Source organism: Aptenodytes patagonicus, chromosome 1, assembly GCF_965638725.1.
Source record: "Aptenodytes patagonicus chromosome 1, bAptPat1.pri.cur, whole genome shotgun sequence".
Taxonomy (NCBI): domain Eukaryota; kingdom Metazoa; phylum Chordata; class Aves; order Sphenisciformes; family Spheniscidae; genus Aptenodytes; species Aptenodytes patagonicus.
The window spans coordinates 143635157-143656232 of NC_134949.1; the positions used below are offsets into that span (position 1 = coordinate 143635157).

At 44.3% G+C, this 21076-nt stretch overlaps 1 protein-coding gene across 4 annotated transcripts in view; it reads left to right on the plus strand.

The window, feature by feature from the left end:
- ARHGAP6 (Rho GTPase activating protein 6) overlaps positions 1–21076 on the plus strand; it is a 339778-nt gene that overhangs the window by 159463 nt on the left and 159239 nt on the right. The window contains exon 1 of one of the 4 annotated variants that reach the window (XM_076357690.1): positions 12798–12901. The exons of 2 other annotated variants lie outside the window; for them this stretch is intronic. In XM_076357690.1, coding sequence (XP_076213805.1) covers positions 12857–12901 — 45 coding nt within the window. In that variant the 5' untranslated portion in view covers positions 12798–12856. Of the gene's footprint in view, positions 1–12797; positions 12902–17323; positions 17382–21076 lie in introns of those variants that run through there. One more of the 4 variants, XM_076357693.1, reaches the window with a different exon arrangement.

Consider the following 21076-nt stretch of genomic DNA (forward strand, 5'->3'; position numbering starts at 1 on the left):
CGGTGTAAACCACTCAAACAAGCCAAGATGCTTTTGCTTAAAATGAAATAAGGAGCAGCATAAAAATTTTTCTCTTTGTGGACCCGTGGGATCAGTAATTTCTGTTGGGACAGTGATGTTGGGACAGCACCCAGGATCACAAGAGAATTTCTTGTGCTGGTACGGCTGGGAGCCTGAGGGAGCAGAAGAGTGTGTCACAGGTGGTTTTTAGCCATGACTTTGTTGTTTCGTGTCCATTGTTGGAGTGTTCATCTGTAGAACAACACCAGGCCTGGGCACCATCAGCAGCAAAATACTGCTGCCTGCCTTCTCAGAAGTACCAACAAAAAGTGAAAACCTATCTTTTCCATCTCAGACAACCTGCCTGGGTCTCTCCTCACGTGAACATTGCTCTCCTTTTCTTTGGAGTCTCTTGTGGGCTTGTAGCCAGTCTCCAGTCCTCGTGGGACAGTTCAAGTGCCGTAATTTCATCATAAGGCCAGCAGCAAAGCTGTGCTGGCACAGGGGCTGATCCGCATCCTTGGCTGTGAGTAGAGTAAGCCAACAGGGATTGCTCAGGCAACATTGCTGGGTCAGCTGGGTCCCCAGCTGTGAGTGTGATTTAGTGCTGTCCCAGAGAGGAGCAGTGGGAGCTCCTGGCCATTGTGTCTTCATCTCTGAGAGCTGCTCCAACAGGCATTGGAGCCTGCTCCGAAAGGCCCTCGAGTTGGGCATTGGTCACATGAAGGCTCTTGGTCACCTGAAGGTGTCTGTTTCTAGCAAATGATCAAGAAGTTGGGTCATCGCTGTGGTATTGCCATATCCATTTCTTCATTCTTTATTTGCTAACACTGCCTTTTCTTACATTCTCTGTCACAGAAAGATTTAGCAAATTTAATTACAAACCTTCACCTATAGTGAGTATACTATATCATAATTTAGTGGAAAAAAACCTGAATTGCTTTGCAAATTTCAGCTTAGTACCCGTGGTGGATAGAGAGATGTTAAGATGAAACCAGGGGGAGGGACATTTTCCCATCTCGCTGCCAGGCACATGCATACCTAAAGGGGAAGCTACAGATCCTTTTATTCCTGACTTTGATATCTGTCTTTGAGTACTTCAGTCTGGGTTTTATGAGTAAACTTTCACGTGACATTTCATTGAAAGATCATCATTAAACCGAGATCTTAAAAAAGAGATATCGCTTGGTCTATCGAGTTTACAAATTACAGCTTTATGTACACTGAAAATTGGGGAACCCTGTTACTACAGACAGATATTCTTATAAAGCTGTTATAGATGGCCATAGCAATTTTGAATGGAAAAGGAAATAAAACATATCCATTTGATCCCTGTAATTGCATCCACATCAGGACTTCAGCTACATGAGTAAAAACTTACACTTCAAATTGATTTTGCAATACAGGTCCAACTTTCTATGAGACTTGAGTTAAAGTAGACATGTAGGAAAGGGAAGGCATGAGCACTGCTGGCTGGGAAGAAGGAGAAGGAAATACTTGAAACCCATTTCCCTTTCTCCAGCTATGCCATCTAGCTGTTTCTAGCTCAGAGACCAGAGCAGCAGGCTGTGAAGCAGAGCGGTAAAAGAAACGAAAGAGTTAAAGTGAGTTTGAGAGAAGCAGGGGCAGTGTAGATCTGTGGAAGGAAAATGCTTCCCAAAATGGATCAAAAATAACAAATACAAAATGTACTGAATGAACTTTTGTTTTTGCTTAAGATTAACTTAAATTTTTTAGAAGAGAAAAAAACACTTTCTCTAACAACACGAACCCTGTGTATATTTACCTGAGGCTTATAGAAATAGCTCATATGACAAGTCTGGCTCCATAAACTCCACCTAAGAAGCCTGGATCAGCAAAATTCAATCTGGAAGCTGTCTATAAATTTATGAAACTTGTCTGAGGTTTCTAAGTTAACTAATAAAGTCATCTTTTGTTTGTAAAAAGATATAACAGTTTTATAAATTAATACTGAAGTCCATGGAAATAAATTTTCAGCATTCAGTGCTTTAGCTAACTTTTGTTTTAGTTCTACCGATAAAGAAATGCTAACACAAGACCAGACACATAAAGTGAGGGCTATTGGTAAATATATTTTTTTTTTTTGTATCTTTTTGTCTTTTTTTCTCACTGGCGACTTTCAGCAGTTTCATGCTTCAAATAAATCTTAAAGAAGAAGTTAAAGCAAGCAGTCAGCTGCTCTAAGGCCGATCAAATAGCGCTTTTCTGTATGTTTTACTAACAGATGAACAGGCGATCCCATTTATAGAGCATACTACATGTTGACAGAGCGCATTACTTCATTTTGCCGTATTGGCAATTTGAGATCTTAACAAAACAATGCTGAGGTCGCTCTCATTCTGTATTGCCATCCTTGGAATGCGGCTTGGGTTTTCATTAACTCTGTCGCTACAAGGTACCGCAGATGGAGGCAGATTTTATAGGGGGGGAGTAATAAACATTAGAGAACCGAAAGTTGTAAACAGTTTAAATTCTTTGTCCCATGCGGATGAATTCCTTTTCCTTAACACTCTCTGGTGTTCTCAGCATCTTGTGGATGCTTGGTCTAATTGGAGGTGAATGGGTGGATAGCTCGCAAGGGCTTTGATACCTCCCAGCTGTTGTGTGGGGAGAAGTGGTCTCAAACTCCTGCAGCCAGTGAATATAAGCTTCAATATAAACAGTAGAAGTTTGGAGATTCAGCCCGGCGCTTGGCTCGCAGCATTCTGGCTCTGCTTAGGAGCACAAATCGCGTACAGGACCACTTCCAAGATTTCCCCTCAACTTTTCAGTCAAGGGAGAAGGACAAAAAGGGGGAAAAAAGAGCACGGCTCTGCTTCACTGGTGCATTATTCCCGCTTTCCCCTATGCTGGCTCCATTGAAATCACTGGTATTATCAAGCTGGAGTAAAACTGTGGTGGATCTTTCCAAGGCCTTTTCTGTATGTACATTTTTGTGAGTCTTACCAGGACAGTTACAGCAATACAAGTCACTTGAGAAGAATTTAACTACAAAGGAACTGAGCGTCCTTATTGCAGAAGGAGAGCAGGCTTGTGGGGGATTCTTCAGGAATAGCTGTAGTACTTTCAATTCATAGCTTACCTTTTTCCAAAACAATTGCCTGAGAATAGGCCAGCATTTTTATACAACCCAGCCTTTCCCAAGCTATTTTGCCCAGGGGGATCTTCCCCTCCCACATTAGCATAAATGTCATTGCTCAGTGCTGCAGCTATACCATCTCTGGATCCCTGGAGCTGGGAGGCCATGGGCTGTGCCCTGCTTTCACCTTCCTCCCACCCCTGCAAAGGGAATAGCCCCAGTTTGTGATATACTGGAGTAACTGCATCCAAGCTATGAGGGGTTCAGTATACTTACATCAGTAAAGGATCCTGCAGCCTAAAACAATACAGCTCTGCAAGCAGAGAAACTGCTTGGACGGCGGTGCATGTCTTACATGAATCGTGCTTTCATGTTCCCGTTGCTTTTTTAAAATCATTTTCTCAACAGCGCGTGCACTCAGGGCTCCAGTTTCCAGGTAACAGGGAGCACCAGACGCCTGGGAGCTGGGTGATTTAGCCTTTCACTGAATGCAACTGGGAAGCTGTTGTGAGCACTAGCATGCTATAACACTTCAGTTAAACGCAGCTCTTCTGGCGTGAGGACTAATTTGTGAGAGTGAGATGAGATGCCATCTTTACGGCACAGCAGTCACGTCTGGTGCAACTGTTGTCACGACTGCTGCAGGGGAGAACAAAAGTGCAATAAATACACTTTTTGCTGTATGTTTACTGGGCTGTGTTTTCAGCAATGTGCACTGCTCAGTACCGAGTTAGTCCATGAATCCTCTTGGGTAAGGTAGTAATCTGTTTTGCCTGGACATATAAGACAGGCCTTGCAGATCCCTTTCCCAAGCTCCAACCTGCGTGCATTTTGGTTTATGTTTTGGGAACACGTGACCATTGAAACAGGCTATCCAGCCAGCTGGACAAAAGGTATTGAACATAGTCATTCTTTCCTTTGGGTAGTACAGCTTGTTGTAGGGCTCTCTCTCTACATGTACGTGTCTGCAATGGCAGCTTCTACAGGTAGGCACACAGTCAGCTTACTCAGCTGGGTCTGGAAGTGTGTTCAGCAGATCAAACATGGTATCTGCTTTAGACTGACATGTCCCAAACTCTTTCGACTCTATTGTCTGTATAGAGTAGGTCTTCAGTGACTATAATGGGGACCAAGACACCTAACTCATGCATAGATGCCGACAGGTAGTTATCTGAATCTGAAGATAAATCCCACCTGGAGCACTTGGACATGGTTGTTGGCGGTGTTTTTTTCCCTACCTACTTTACAATGTTTTCAGGCTTCGGGTAAGAGTCATCTGGAGTGTTTAAGATTCTGCATTTCCCCATCTCTCCTTTGAGTGCTGAAGGCAGTTCCCTCATATTCTCTCTCACTTGTCATGACAGGTCAAGGGAACTTTTATGCCTGAATCATTAGGTGATTGAAGCTTCTTACTAGAAAACAAATATGCTTTGATGCTTCTGCAGCCTTGAGGTGGAAACAACGATGGACTTATAGCCAGGGAAAATGATGCTCGAATAAAACTCATTACTGCTCGAAGCCCTCAGAACTCCATAAAGTGAAATTGTAACCATACACTGAAATTGTAACCATACCTGTTCTTCAGAGCAAAAACAGACCGTGAATGTAAATTGCTAGAGCACACTGTAAAAATACCCACTGTTAACTTGGTGGACAGCCATATATACAAGTTTAAAATACCTCATAAGGAACTCAGTGTGTGAGGTTATTGCATGTGATTCCATTTTATAAATACAAAAGAAGAAACGTTTCAAAAGCCATTAATCACAGTAATGAGCAGAAATTTGCTGCAGTGGAAAAAGCCAATTTGCTGGCCTTCGAATATTTCATTTGCAACTCCTTGAATCCACTTCTAATCAATCCAGGAAAACTATCCCTGGGTTACAAGCAGGCTGCACGGAGACTCTGGGTTTACGACTGAGAAAATCCTCCTGGGCTGCCCGAGAGCCCAAGGCCCGGGACTGACTCAGAATGTATATCTTTGGTTAAGTCCATCCAGTCATCCAAAGCAAGATCCAGTGATCCTGAAAATTCTGGGTTCCCGTTTCTAATGCGGGCTGCCTGGCATAACTTCTCTGCAGCCGGCTCCCCGGCCGTAGGGCAGGCTGCCTGCCAGGGCTTGGCACCGCCGGAGATGGCACGGCCCTGCAGCTTGCCAGTGCCAAGACCTCAGGGCGTGACAGGACTGTGGCAAATCCTAATTCCACAGTAACTCCCAGGCTGACTTTCTGGCTTCCCAGGCTCCCTGCCCTGGAGCTGAGACGTACTGGGATGCCTCCCAGGGACTGTCACTCGGAGGGCAGTTTGCTCCCCCAGGGCTCAGAGGAAAGGGGAATTTTTGTCAGGCTCATTGCTAACCAAGCAGACTACTTCATGATTTGTCTTTTTCTGGCTCAAGAAAAGTGTAAGAATTTACAGTTCACAAGAAGTTTTAAAATGTTGGCTTTAGACTCAATCGGATGAAAGTCAAATTTTGAAAAGCAAAGTTCCTTCTCAACTGGAACACTAGCTTTTCAACCAGCTCCAGTGAATACTATGAATAATAATACCCTGACTCTTAATTTACAGTTGAAATCCAGAACAGAAGAACACAAGGTCCATCTGCTTACACGATCCCAAAATTATTGACAACTACAAAAACATGATGTTTGTAACCACTTCACATATAGCCTGAAACGTATTAAACAATGACTTCATTTGAAGAGGTTTGTTAACATTATGAATATTATTATTGTTGGTCACAAGAGGCTTGGTCTTGTTCCAGTCTTGAAATAATTACTTTTACACTGCAAAACTGGTTTACGAATTACAACATTAAATCAAAATGTACAGTAGTCATGTTACTTCTTGGGAGGTTTTATTGTGTAGTTATTACTCTGCACACTAAATGGATTTTAACAATCCTATACTATCCACGAAACATTTTTGAATAAACTTTAGGTTTGTGAAAGAGCCCTTCCCCCTCCTAAATTCTTGTCAAATACCCAGATGGTAAATTTAGATAGAAGCCCATGCTTCTATCCCTTGTTGATAAGCATTCCTCTTTCTAGTCAGAGCGAGCAAGTCATGTATCTGTAGCCCATTTGTTTCAAGTTAGTGAATTTTTTTTTAATATAGCTACAATTTCTGTAAAAGTCATATGTAATGAAAGAAAATTGTGCTTTTCTCCCTCTCCAGTTCTCAGAAGACATTTTAGGGAGAAGGATAATTGCTAGTGAGAGCTCAGCCCAGTAATGCAGTTTACAGTGAACGTGAGTTGCAAGGAGATAAACAAGGAAGGAAATACATGGAGATCTACCCACTTTCAGGAACTAGAAAAATCTTCCAGTGAATTATTGTTTTCCCAGATGTGTATCATTTACAGAGATGAGACTTCACTGAGATTTTTGGCTTGTATGCTTAAGCCCCTTAAGCTGTTTTGAAACTCTAAACCTGGAAGTTACGTTTGCTTCCATTTTTTTTTTTCCTTCCCCCCCCCCCCCCCCCCTCATTTTTTTCCCCTTACTCCTGTCTGCCTTTTTAGCTTGTTCTGTCAGCAAGGAGAACCAAACATTAAAAAAAAAAATTCGGCCTGAAACTCTGTCATTTATCTTCACACGAAGCAGTGAGTGGTCCCATTTATTTAAATTGCAGCCTTTGAGGAGAGAAAAAGATGGCAGGATAACTGGTAGTTTCTTCTGCAGCTTTAAAACCCGAATGAATTCTAGTGACCCACAGGGTAAATACTCATTTTTGTTGAAAAACTGTTTTATGCTATGTGATAGGGTCATATTTTTGATTTACAAGTTAGTAGTTTGGAGTTTTAGTTTAAAGATATTCTAGTGAATTTTCACTGATGCTGGAGATAGATAAGCGATCAATGTGCAAACACAAGGGATGCAAGGTAATTTAACCTTCTTCTAAAGTACAGGCCTTGTAGATTAAATTTCTTTGCCAAGCTGCTGATAACTGGTAGTGCAGTAACGTGCACGATCACGTACAGAACATCATTGGCCTATAAATTATACAGTATATATACAGTGGCCTATAAATTAAACAGTGTAGTGATTTATTGGATGAAAAAACTATGAATGTGGTAACTGGAATTAAATATCTGAGTGAAATTCTGGTGACACACCTGTGCTAACACACTCCTGGATGCTTGCTAGCACACTTTCATTAGGGAAAAGGTTTCCCTTGTGATTGCTCCATGAGTTGTCCGTTTCTTATGCCGAGCGCTTACCAGAAGAGCTGGGTTTGGCCCCAGGGCATGTTGTCTGAGTCTCACCTTCCCCTGGGGCTACTTTTGCGTTGCTGCTGCTCCTTCCCAGGTGGTGCCCCATCAGGCAGCAGCAGCTCCAGCAGCTCCGGCTGACCACAGGCAGAGGGCATGGGGAAGAGTGGAGGGGAGGGTCCTCCTCTAGATGCTTACTGATGCCATTCCTAGGAAAAACTGCTCCTCCTGCCCCTCTGCACAGCACAGTTTACAGGTTTGAGTTAGTAATCTGGAGTCCGGTTTGCCCTCTTGGGCTTCACAGAGTTGGACAGGCGGGAGCGTTATGTGGGTGGGCACAGGGTGCAGCTCCTCTCAGCTTTGCACCACCTGGTGCAAGCACAAGATGGGTGGTTGTGTCTGGGGAACACAGGCTGCTTTGTATCTGCTCCCGAGGAATAAAGCGCTAACTTCTTCTCTCCACCAGTATGAGCAACGCTCGGGCAACCATGCTCCTTGAGAGCTATAACGGTGTCATGCTCTTCTAGTGCATTAGATCTCATATAAAGGGGTTTCAGACATCTAGGAAATGACAGCGATCAAGTTCTTTCTAAATAGGATTTCTTTTGTCTGAGGAGGTTTATGTCACTGTTGTAAAAAAGAATCTCCACGAGAGAGACGGCACTTCATTCTTCACGGGCATTATGATTTCCCTCAGTTCTGTTACAAATTGGTGAGGAACTATCAACATATTTTGATAGGTAGCAAATAAATACTTAAAAAAAAAAAAAAGTTGCTTCTGAAGAAAGGATTTTTGCAGTGTATTATCCCTAAATTCTGATTCCTTAGTTTCTAGGTTTTGTTTATAGAGCTTTAAGGATTTTATTTTCTTGTCTGTCATCTTTTCTCTCTCTTCTTTTTGGGAAATAGACTTAAACTGTAACTTGTAATGACCGAATGAACATTTGGCTAGAATAAGAAAAGTGCTAATTCCCCGAGGAAGATGTGTGCTGCCAGTATCACTCTTGGCCCTGGTTCAGCAGCCACAGAGGCAAATCTTTTCCAGATTTGGAGTTAGCTCTGTGTGGAAGCTGCATTCATGTGCTATTAGAAAGGTCAAACAAAACAAGACCTTCATGCTTGCCTCAAGCTTTTTCACCTGAAGATGTCGACTGTTTTTTCACCCGATAAGTACAGTAGCCCCTGCTTTCCGGAATGAAAAGAATCAAGACACTGCGACTATTAAGGACTTTTCTGAAAGTCAAAGTGAGATTTTAAAGGCTGATCCCATAGCTCGGCTCCCAGGTGGGCTTCCCCTCACTTAACTGCAGATGCCTGAAGGGCAGACGTCTGAACTAATTGTCATGGACTCCCACTGGAGTGAAGTAGGCACTTCAATTTATGTGACCTATTTTAGATGTCTACTTGGAATGACATAAATTGTCCACCAGATGTGTCGGTTTCTCCCTGTGGACTAGGGGAGCCTAGGGTGATAAGCTGAGATGGAGATTGTAGAGGTTTACATTTAGGTGAGACAAATCCATTACTGCCGTAAGGACCAAGCTGGCTTCCCTCCCATAACAGGGTGGATTTGGAAACTTTTTCCTACCTCATCTGATGTGACATCAGACAGCTTGAGTCACTAGTTCCAGGAGTCGTGGCAGAGAAGTAGAGAAGTCACTTCTCCCCAATTTCATAATTGTGTGATGTCTGCAACTGTATAGCTAGTTTCCTTTGTTTAATAGCAATTAGTGTTGAGAAAGCACTCAGTTCACAGAGTAATTGGAAAAACAAAACCTGGCTTCATTAATGATCAGCACAGTAAAATTCAATTACCTATTCATTTCCCAGCTGCCGTGTTGGAAGCAGCTAAGTTTTAGCTGAAATGTTGCTCATTCCTTTTTGCTGTTGTCAACAACAAATGATAAATAGGAGAGAAGGAGCGAAGGCTTTACTGTAATCTACATTTGCAGGTGTAAAACATACAGTACAGCCTCTTAAAGCAGTGTAAGGAACAACCACAATGGGAATCATGGAAAGCATTAAAAAAAATGCAGGGAAGCAGTACCTCATACAATAGAAATGATTTAAAATTAATTACTGAAAATTTTGGGGTTTATATTGTTTTTTCTTGACTGAGTAGCCTTGGAGTGAATATGCAGGACATTAACTGTTATGGTTTGTATGACCTGTTAAGAGAAGCTGACCTGGAAGGTTTACACTTCCCAAAGTGAGCCGCATGCATTCCTTGGGTACCCATTATGAGGTAAATAAAGGAGGAAGGAAATTTGGAAGGAACACCAGGGAGGAATCATAAATGAATGTGAATAAGGAAGGAATGTGAAAGGGGAAGAGGTAGTCAGAACTGCCGTGAAAGATCCGTATGTTAATCCTAGTTGCTAAGTGGCTTAAAAGAGGGACGGATGAGTGCGAGCAACTGAGTATTACAGCTCAGTCGGTTACTGTGCATCGCAGACCAGGGGTGTGCTCCAAATCCTGTGCGATTTGAAGTTAGATAGACTCCTTGGCCACCATAAATATAGTATAAGCAAGCTTTCTAGTCACAGCCACAGTAACTTGCTTTCAAAATCCAGAAAGCTTTTGTTTTAAGGTCTGGCCTTTGAAAACACCTCCTGTAATTAGCAATTAGTTTTAAATTTTGTTACTAGGTACACAAAAATCTTGAACTGTACTATGAAATTTCTGATAGCTGCAACTTACCAAATCCTTTAAGGTTTTAGAAATGAAAATACTTAAAAAATCTTTTCTCCCTATTTTTCGTATTGTGTGGACAGAAAAAAAACGCCTCTAGTAAACCTGCATTTTTCTGGGTTGACATCCCCCCAAACCGTAAGTTTTTGCCCATAACTCTTTCCTTGTCATCATAAGAAGTCCTACTATATTTTCCTGCTTGCATATTCTTTATTTTTAATCTTGGCTACACCAATGTAAGAACCTGTCACTGTTGGAAAGGTACTTCCACGCACCCTCCTCTTCTGCCCCTAGTATCCTGCTCCCGACTAGACCACCTCCCGCCTTCCTTTGTGCCAGCTCTGGCACTCATCTCCTCCCTCGGAGAGCTGATTCAGCCTGCTAAATAGGAAGAAAACTGCGCACTCCATTTGCTGTATTGGTTTGTGACAAGCACCGAGGCAGAGGGAAGGGAGGCGGTGGCAGCATGAGGCTGGGAGCGGGGGATGAAGGGGGTTACGGGAGCCGGACTCTCCTCTACGGTGGCAATGAATTGCTAGGTCAGATGAATTCAACCTGCAAAACTTCACCTTTAGTCCTTCCCCTCTCTGGCTTCTCCCTCTGGGGCGTTCTTCGCCTTCCTGGCTTTATGGTTTTCTCCCTTTTCCTGAACTACTCTGTTTCCTCAAAGTTTCGCATCTCTCCCTTTGCTAGTCTTTGTCCTCTCTACCTTCCAGTGGGGGGTTTCTGGTCACCTCTGTGCTATTCTTTTCACTTTGGGATGTTTATTGAAACATGCCGCCCCATGTTTTAATCCTTTTCTGATGTTCAGCATTTCCTCTTGCATTGACTGTCGTCAGAGGATAGGGCTAAAAAGAAGGTGGTGATGCTATAGAGCTCGAGGGTAGAAATCCTATATGCCTCTCCCCAGTCTTGTTCGCCTGCGTTCTGTTGCTTTCTGTGGTCAAAATGCCATACCTGCAGAGCAGAGGAAAAAACGTCTGGAATCAGAGCATATGATATATGTGGAGTTCTCGGGTTGAAACCATCTCCTTGAAATAAATAACAAGCAGAACTTCAGAAGGGAAAATCAGGCACTCCGATCCTTTTTTTTAAACTTCCCCCCCCGACCTGCTTGGAGATCCTGATGATTTGAAATGTTTGATATGGAAGGTTTCTTTCTGTTGGGTGCTGCTTTCCAATACATGTTGCTCTGCAACAGCTCAGATATCTACCCTGCCTCGTTTTCCAGGAAGGGGAGTAGCACAGATTGTTCACCCGCGAGACAAAAATGGGCTTTATGGGTAAACACGGCTATTGTATTCTTTGTTCACGCCAAGTTAATTGAAAATTACCTCCCTGTCCATGGGAACTCCTAGAGATTATTTCCTCTGCAATAGGAATTAAGATCCATGGAAGATCCATACCTGGAAGCTCGTTGGGTACCATACATCATCATCAGAGCACATAAAAACTTTGGCTCAACCGATTTATCTTTCCAGCATGTATTTTGAGTTATTTTACAATTTTTTTCCCAAATAACTTTTCTTTTCCCCCGAAAGAACTATGTTACCTTTGTTTATAGATAATGCAGTGCACTGGTAACGTTTGCCTAGATTGTGGGTCGGGAACAGTAAAACTCATTAATTTCATATACGTCATGCAGCACTAAAGTAAGGCCACTTCCTCAAAGAACAACTGAGAGTAACTGGGGGAGTTACTGTGCTAACAAAGATTTGTTCAAAGCATTGAAAAATTATTAAAAAGATGGAAGAGGGCTCAGGAAATCATCTACCCTGTCCCTAGCCTCACTCTGCTGAGGTCATGCCTAACTGAGGGAGGTTTATGTATTTTTAAACACTTCCATTGATGGAGATGCCATAGTCTCCCTAGGCAAGTCACACAGAAGTCACTACTAATTATAACGCGGCAGAATGCAGTTTTCCTTCAGAATTTGTTTCATCTTCTACAGTTTGTGTAAATACACATTCATAAAGTAATGAATAGGCCGTGAAATAGCGTGTCATTTTTCAAAGCCTACGTGTTCAAGAATCGTAAGCCAGTCCTCCCAGATCACGCATTATAAAAATATGTATTAGAAAGTTGGTTTTATTTGTTCCTCTCTCCTTAACCTTTAGGTCCTCCCTTGCAGGACCGGGGCCGCCCGCCGGGCTCCAGGTGCTGCGAGGGGCCCGTTAACACCGCGCCGGCGCGGCTCGGTCGGATGCTTTGCCCCGGGGATGCGGGACGGGACGGCCGGAGCCGCCGCCGCTCCCGGGCGGTCGGGGGCTTGGGTCAGCGCCTCCGCGGGGCACTGGCCCGGCGGGCCCTGAGCGGGTGTTGGGGACCGCCCGGCACGGTCCGAGCCGGGCACGGAGCCCCCTCCCAGCCCCGGCGCCGACCTCTCCTCCCCTCAGCGCTCCGGGAGCCCCGTCCCACGGCGGCGCCCCCCCCGCAGGAGGGCTCCCTCCGCCGCCCCTCCCCGCACCGCAGGCCGGCCCGCAGGTGCGGCCGGGCTGAGCGCCGCGGGCGGGAGGCTGGCCCCGCCGCGGGGGAGTCACCGCCGCTGGGCGGGAAGACTGAAACCGCCGCCCCTCCAGTGGCGCGGGGGAGCGGCGGCGCCTCCTCCTCCTGCTCCCGCTGCCGCCCGGCTCCGCCGAGGGGCTGCCGGCTCCCGCGGCGGGGTGGGGACAGCCGGGGGCGGGGTGGAGGCAGAAGTTGCGAGGAGGGGCGCCGGGGGACGGGCCGGGGGCTGCCGGGCGGGAGCCCCGCGCTGCCGCCGTCGTCTGAGGGCAGAGCAGAGCAGCGCCCAGCGCCGCTGCAGCCGCCGCCGCGCCGTGTGGAGGGAGCGGTCCCTCCGCCCGCCCGCGCCCATGGGGGACTCGGTGTTCAGCGAGAAGCGGGCGCTTCGTTACGCGGTGAGTGCCGGAAGGGGCTCCGCGGGGCCGCGTGGGACGGGGCTCGGAGGACGGTGCGCCCACGTGTGCCGGGGGGGGTGGGTGGGTGCCTCCGTCCGTCCGTCTGTCTGTCCGTCCGTCCGTGCGCGCGTGCAGGCGCGGAAGCCGCCCCGCGGCGCCGCCGGGGGTGAGCAGCGGGTCTGGGGGAGGCCGGTGGCCGTCGGCCGTCCTGCCCCGGCGGGGAGAGCGCGGTGAGGTCCCAGCCGCGGGGAAGCTGGGCTGCAGCCCGCGCAAACGGTGGCGGCGCAGCTTCTCCCCGGGAGGCGGCTCGGGGAGCAGGGGCGCTCTGGCGTAAGGAGGCGCTTTGGAGGAGTCCCGGGAGGCTCTTCCAGCGCCGCGCCGCGCCGCACGTGTGTCCCGTGTCTCACAGGCGGACTGGCGGGGTGGACCCCCAGCACCAGAAGTGCTCTCGGTGACCGGTTCCGGCACCGCTCCCGCTGCTTTTGAGAGAATAGCACCGTGTTTTATTATTTCCTTCACAAGAGGTTGTGCCGTTGAGAAGCCACTTCCTTTCTACCAGCCTTATTAGGAGCATTTTCTCGGTTGCTCGGGCAGGAAAAAAAAAAAAGCCGCATAAAAACAACCAGCTGCCTCCTCTCCTGAAGTCACAAGTAAACGCTAGCACGAGCAATAGCGTGCGAGGTCTGATGCTGCTCTCGTTTACACTCATGTAAATAACGAATAATTTTAGTGCTGTTGATGAAGTTAGGCGGTAACTGTCGGTCAGAGCAGGCTTGCTGTTCTGGTCCCGGTGAGTACGGCTGCTAGCGCTGGAAGGATGGGTTGATAAGCGTATCACTTACGGGATGCGCTGCGATGTGCTTTTCTCACTCGGTTCCCTTTGATTCCTGCAGTATTGGCTATTAAGTTACGTTTCTTTTTATGCATATTTTTTAAATCTTATATGAACAGTTTAGGGTAGAAGAGGTTGGTTGGGGTTTTTGGGGGGAGGGGTGATGTCTGTCTTTGTAAATACTCTTATACCCACTCAGCTGTAGGTATCGGTGCATCCAGCTGCTGTAGTAACACTACAGCTTTTAGAGGTAATGACACATTGGCTAAAATAGCTGTGTAGAAGCAAATACATTTTGTGTCATGTATGAGTAGCGATAGTGATTTCACCGGGAAGCTAGTTGTCATGCATCAAATGATTTGGAACTTCTTCTTTTGATAGGGTAATTGCCCCGTTCATATTTAGACACATAGGAGACCACTGACAGTCACGACCACATGCTAGCTCCCTGAGACTTTTATTACTTCCTGCGATTGTGCTTGTCAGTCTACCATTAACTACCAGTTACAAACACATTATTGTTTCTGTCAGTCGGGTATCAGTCCCTTTTCTTGCCCGCAGCCGGCAGCAGATAGTGCATTAAGTTCAGGTGAGCAGGCATGCAGAGGCAAAAGCAGGATGGCCAGCCATCTCGGATGGCCATTACCACCGCTGCAAAACCACAGCTCTTTGATTGCTGTATATTGCAGCAAAGGGGAGATCGTGCACCTAAGAATAATACTTTAAAATAAAATATTTTTTACTGTTTTAAGATACATTTCAACAATAAAGTAACGACGCATATATACATCGAGGAGGTAAGTGATTTTTGCAGGTGATGTTACTGGTTGGTTTGGAGGATGTGGATCCAGATGCTGTGCGTTATCCGTGCATACGCGTAATGTGGAGTCTATGAATAGCCTAATTGAAAGCAAATGCTTGTTGACCTGAAGATAAGCTAAGACTTTAGAGATTTGTTGGATTGAGGCCTTAGTAATTACTGCTTAAATGTAACTTAGTACCATTCTCATTAACTTTGAATAATTGCATGATGTAAATACAAATCAAGTGCTTGGATTGTTTTAATAACTAAGTAATAAAAATTATACAGTGTTATAGTATTTAATAGCAATTAATTTATCGGCAGAATAAATTGTAGTGGTTTCTGTGGTGGCTTTTCCTCTGCTTTTCAGGACCGATAATTAAAGTTTCATGATTTTCATAAAAGTGCATAAGGAAGCATCGGCATTAGCACCTTGGTTCAGATCGGCAGTGTGCTTTTGAAGGGAATCTCCCAGTCTTCCCCACTCGTGTGCCTTGGTTCGTGTCTCGGGGCAGTCCTGGGGCGTGGGAAACAGCGTTTGTTCAGGTGATGCTGAACTGGGGGATGTGCTCCTGGTGCTGCCCAGTGCCTGGAGGGTATTCGAGCCTCAGGACCAAGCTAGAGTCAGCTTGAGCATAAACTTCTGAAATTCGTGTGGTTTGGACGTTGGGTCCTCTGTACCAGCTCCTTAGCTCTGCAGTGTGCTGCTGCCAGTGCAACTTGATAATGTAGCCATAAATCAACAGGGATGCCATTGCGATTCTGAAGCTTCACAGTGTATTTGCAAGGATAGCTTATGCAAACAAAAACTTCAGAATTTAAGACTGTAACGTCTGTGGCGACGATCACATAACCTATAGTGCGTTTGATCACTAAGTGTGAGTGGGATGACTGATAATTATGTCACAGTTACCCTTTGAACTCAGCATTGGTGTTGACTCATCAAAAAGCTCCAGTAGGCAAAGAGGTAATTTTAATCAGCTGAAACATTTTTTTCAATGAAAAGTAAGTTAAAAGAAATCAGCCAGCTGAAAATGAATAAAAATATCTTACTAAAGTAGAGTAGATAAATAAAAAAGGGGGAAGGGTAGGAAAAAAAGAAAAAAAAGGAGGATTATACTTGCATTGAGTCACAGAAACTATTTTTCTCCCCTCCTAATATCTTTTCACCGGCCCAGAGACCTCTTCTTCCTTTCTGATATTTATATCTATATAGTATTTTTATGAAAACTTGTAGAAAGTTAAATAATACCTCATCCTTGCTGTATGTTGCCTGGCCAAGCTGTACCCTTTAATTTTTAGACCTAGGTTAGTTTTACCTGCCCGCTAATCATCTGGCAGAATTTGCTCTGATTTACAAGCTATTTTTGCTATTGTGGTGTTTATAACTGATACTAAGATCTCCAAATGTTCCAGGAACATTTTTCAAATGATTTCATTAAGAGGGATGGTCACCTTCCTGACTTGGGATTTCTTCTGTTGGTTCCTAAATTTATATGGTGTTTTTTTTTTTTTTTTCATCTTAGCAGCAGTTAAAGGGGGAATTAAAAGCTGCTTCATGTATTTTGGCTAAAACACCAGAAGGCAATACTGTGCTTACTTTATTTTAAGAGATCCATTGGTAACTTGAAATGTAGTTTTTTATATATGTGAAGAAAAGACTCAAAATAGCCTCGGGTGTTGCCCAACCAACTGGCCCCTCAGTGGTCCAAAGCAGGAAGCGTGAAGTATGATCTGGTTTGGATATAGCCATTTTAATCTTGTTGTAACATCTTTAATCTTGTTTTGTCTTGAAACATTTACCAGAAGGGATTTCCTTGAAGGGAAAGGACATTTGCCCTGATGAGGAAACTCTGGCTGTCTTTAACCGGGGAATACGAGAAAATGGGGAGGAGCTGGGATTTGCAAGTGGCTGTCATGAGCTGTGGGGTGCTGTGGGGGATTCATCTGAAGAGAAGATGCGAGACTCTTCCTTGGGGCCAAAACCCGAGAGTTCTGGCAGCCGGAGCAGAGGGGATGTGTGGGTCCCTGGAGGACACAACTATGAGTTGGTTTAAGCCTCTGAATCTGTTGCTGATAATGAGGTTGCCTCCAATTCACATGTCAGAGTATTTTGGGAAAAGAAGGGTTTTTCCCTGCCTCCAGCAGTTTTTGGGGCATTGTCTTGTCTTGCGTGTTGGCTCAGCCTGTGCCCAGCTGACCCTTTGCCGTTGCGGTGGGCAGATTCGCTCTTACTGTCTTAAATCCGTCAGTCTGCATGGAAGGATGGAGGAAACAAAAGAAACAGTTTGCAAGGCAAACTATGACACTGATGAACCGCAGAATGCCTTCTGGAGTGCAGAGAGAATTAAAAAGAGGATAATAGACATTTTCCTCCAGTATTCTAGTTGTAGTAATGCTAATTGTTACTCGTAACAAAATTAGATTACAGAATAATTCAAAGTGGAATAGCGAGATTGGTGATGACACTGTAAAACTGTAAGCTAGGACTGTAAAAATCTCTTCGTGATGAGGACCCAAGCACTGACATCCTCCTGTAGGCTTGCTTGCGTTTTGCAAGAATCCACTTTTAAAGAGAGTTGCTTGCTTTCTGATTTCAAGACGTTGCCTGATGACTCAAGCCTTCAGCCTCTCACAGATTTTTAACAACAAAATTACGTGCCGCAAGCAGAACACATTTATTATAGTGACTGTAGTAAATCCTACAAGTAATTTATCTTACAGGACTCAAGTGTGCTGCCTTCACCTAGACCATTTGTCTGGTTTCTCTCTCTTTCCAACGGGCTTGCCAGCAAGAAGCAGCGTGGGAGCAGACCAGACCGGTGCATATCCAGATCAACCGTAACGTATGTTTGCAGTCAGGTTTGGTGAGGTGGAGGACAGGCTGTGGGATTCAGGCAGTGCTCGACATGAGAATAAGTTCTTGCACACCAGGCTCTGTAATTTAAACATCTCTGCTGCATGTTTTCTCATATTCCAGGTACTCAGAGGCAGAGTTAACGAGTTAAAAAAAAAAAAATTAAATCACTCTGTAGGTGTTGTTTTTCTAACTAGGAAATTGTGAAGAATACTTCCAACTTGATGAGATAAGGAAGTTACAGAAGAGGCAGTTAGCAGCAGAGGAATGGTTAAATGTCACATTTCTGGCACCCGACTCTCGGATTTTATTCATCAGAGACTTATGCTGACCTCATGCGTGTTGGATGTTTTGCTGAAGGAATATGATTTCCGATCGCTGTTGAGCCCAATCCTTCATTCTTCATGTGTGTGAAATTCCCAGTGCTGGTGATGATTCACACTTAGACTTTTGCAACGTTTGAAAGTGCTTTTATTGCTAATCTCTAAAGAGCATATATAAATACAGGAAACGAGCACTATTTGTCGCTCAATAGTGAACACCAAGGCCAAGCTTTGATTGGGATTGACGGAATCTGAAGTGAGTCCAGCCACCTTTTACCTGCTGGGCAAAGCGGCCGTGAGTTAATGCCGAAGAGCCAGGATGAGGGGAAGAGAGGAAGCGAAGAGCTCTTGCGTGTGCCACGGGCTTTTAAAAAGTTACAGGAAGTAGATTTCAATTCAGATCAGGTCATTTTTTTTACAGCACTTGAACTCTTAATGTATTCCTGGGGCTCTCCACACACACACACGGTTATTAATGTCCTTTCTCTCATGTGCAGGAGAAAAGATGGGGGCAGATGCAGGCTGAGTTTGGCAAGGCTTGCTAGGTCAGGTGCAGAGCCATGCTGATGTGGTCCTATTAGTCTGCCCCCAGATATTGGCCAGGAATACAGGTGGCCTAAAGTATGGAGAAAGTGGCCACCCCGTGTATAGACAGCAGGAGGTAAAGCTTCCTTTTCGTTCGATTTCTCTGCCTGTCTTTACACAGTATAATCTGTCACTGCAACGCAATTACAGTTCTTGTGCTGTTTAATAAAACTCTGTGTGAGTGGAGCTTCAGGGTTTTTATTCGGAGAGGCACACAGTCGTTTGGCTCTGATATGGCGGTATACTTCCCCGGTACAATTTATGCTGATTGCGCTTCTCCAAGAGGGGATTTAATCAACCAGCAATAGTCCTTCGTGAAGCTGCTGGATGGCTGAGGTTTTGTGCTCACAGTACTGAGGAAGTCTGCCTGAGCAGCGAGGTGATGCATGGCCAAAATCAGCAACCTGTGCCTGGAAGTAAGGTTAGCCATGCAGATGAAGTGCAAGATGAGAACTGTGGATTTTGGTCTCTGTCATGTCCTTTTTTTTGGTGATTTTTGAGCAGGGTGCTTGTCCAGTCCTTTTTTTATTACTTCTTTTTGTGCAGAAATGCTTCTCTTCCTGATAGAACTGGCATGTGGAAACACATGCTAACCTTTAGGAGATGTCCAGATGTGAAGGTGGTGTGATACAGAACTACCCTTAAGTAAAAATGTTGGACTTCACGTGGTTGATATTCCCCTCGCGGGCTGATGGTTTGTATTTCAGTTCTGTCTCCCAGAACCTTTTTGAAATTTGCAGGAGGTCTTTTACATTTCTTGCAGCCTGAAGAGTGAAGCTGTGTAAATGGAAGATGATTGAGGTCACAGATATGTTTAGGTAGTTGGTTCTACTTTTATTTATCTTCAGTTGCTAGTCGGTTATCTTTTGTACCCGAGTGTCTCTGCATGGTACTGTGAAGAAGGAGGTTACTTGCTTGTGATACTTGTTTCTGTTGACATAAAAACAGTATTTTTGCTGGCCGCAGCTCTTCAAAACTTAATTTATTTAGAATTTAAATTCCTAATAAAAGTAAAACCTAAGAAACAGTCTTACATCACATGCTTGCAGGGTCTTTTGAACTTCTTTCATTTGTCTAAGTACCTCTATCGTTCACTGAGTAGTATACCTGTGCAAGGGCTGTTTGCTGCTTTTGTTCTAATGGAATACCGGTACCTACAGCAAAAATGCAGCTGAACTCTCAGTGGCTTGGAAAAGATGTGTTGAGTTCAGATTTCACACTATTCCTGCCTTTCTATATTTGAGAATATAGAAAGCCATTTCACTCCATGCAGTGAAATGGCTTTTTCTGGTCTAGGGAATAAAGGAGGTGTGCATGCATTGTATTGCTTACAAAAAGAATCTGACAGCCTTTCTGTAGCAAGCCTTGGCTGACGAATCCATGTGGTTCACATTTGATTTCTCTAAAGGGGTGTCAAATCTTAATGCTCCCTTGGGAGATGCCTGGGTCTTATTGGGCATGGCTGGCTCAAAGAAAAGTAAGTAATGTTTTTCTTTCTAATGATTACTATCTAAGCATTATCAACAGTGCACAGTTAAAAGGATTTCCTGAATATGTCCTCTACTAAATCAAAACCTGTTAGGAATTGCTAATGGGGAATTGAATATTACAACAGTACCTAAATAGACGGCAGCAGTGTTCAGTTGCTAAAGGCAATGTAAGTAAAGGTTGGGTTTGTTCAGGCTATGGTGCCCTCAGGTATGCAGGAAGAGTAAGTGCTGATCATAACTACCTGTAAGATAGTCTGCTGTTATTTCATACTTGGATGCTTTATGTTTTTGAAGCAGGTGAATGAATCTTTGGAAATGATACTGGAGGCTGTTTGATATTTCATCACACAATTGAATTGTTTACTTTTAAATAACATATATATTTTTGTGCATTACTTTATCTGAATCTGATTATCAATCACCTTTGCTATGCTGCCATGAAGGTAGATGATCCTATGATTTTATGACTGCTACTGTGCTGTGTAATTCCACTAGATTATAGCCAGTCTTCACTGTTCTTGTTTACTGTAGATGATCAAGTTTTTTGAAATCAAGCATCTTGAATGGCTAAGTATGTCTATAGGTACCTGGTGCGTAGCACCCAAACTTTGGCCTCAGTGTCTCTATGTCCCAAAACTTGCAGTTATTTTCTTTCGGTGTTGATAAGGGTATAATATTTGCAAATGTGTACATATTTAGAAAGTTGGTTGCATTGTCTGGGATGTCAGATTTGATTTAGAGACCTAAATTAGGTGGTGTTTAATGTTCATTATTTTCTCCTTTTGCCCGTTAGTTTGTAAAAGCTCCTGTTATGCTCATCTATACGTGACTTGGCGTATGGATTCAGTATCCTTGCAGGCTGAAATTCTCATTTGAGTAGATTACTGTATTTTTTCCAGTCTGGTCCTATTAATAAATGTCCTGAGGCTTGCAAAGCACTATGTTGTTTAAACATAAGCTGTGGAAAAGAATCTGAAGATCATCGTTTGACAGATGGATATTAAGCTTGCTTAAAAACTTGGAAATATATTTATACTTTCCAGGTGGGGTCTTGAGTGAGCATAGTATATAGTGCTATCTGTATGAAAACCAAACAAAAACCAAACCCATAAACAAATTGTGTAGGAAGAAAACCATAGGTACTTGCAGCCTGGTCCTGTTCTTGCTGAAATATGTCCCAGCTCTTGAAACAGATGTTGAGTCCAGCTTTGCGCAGAGGCCACACCCTCTGTTTCACTTGGCAAATTGTCTCGCATTCCAGCGACCCTCTGGGCAAAACATCCTTT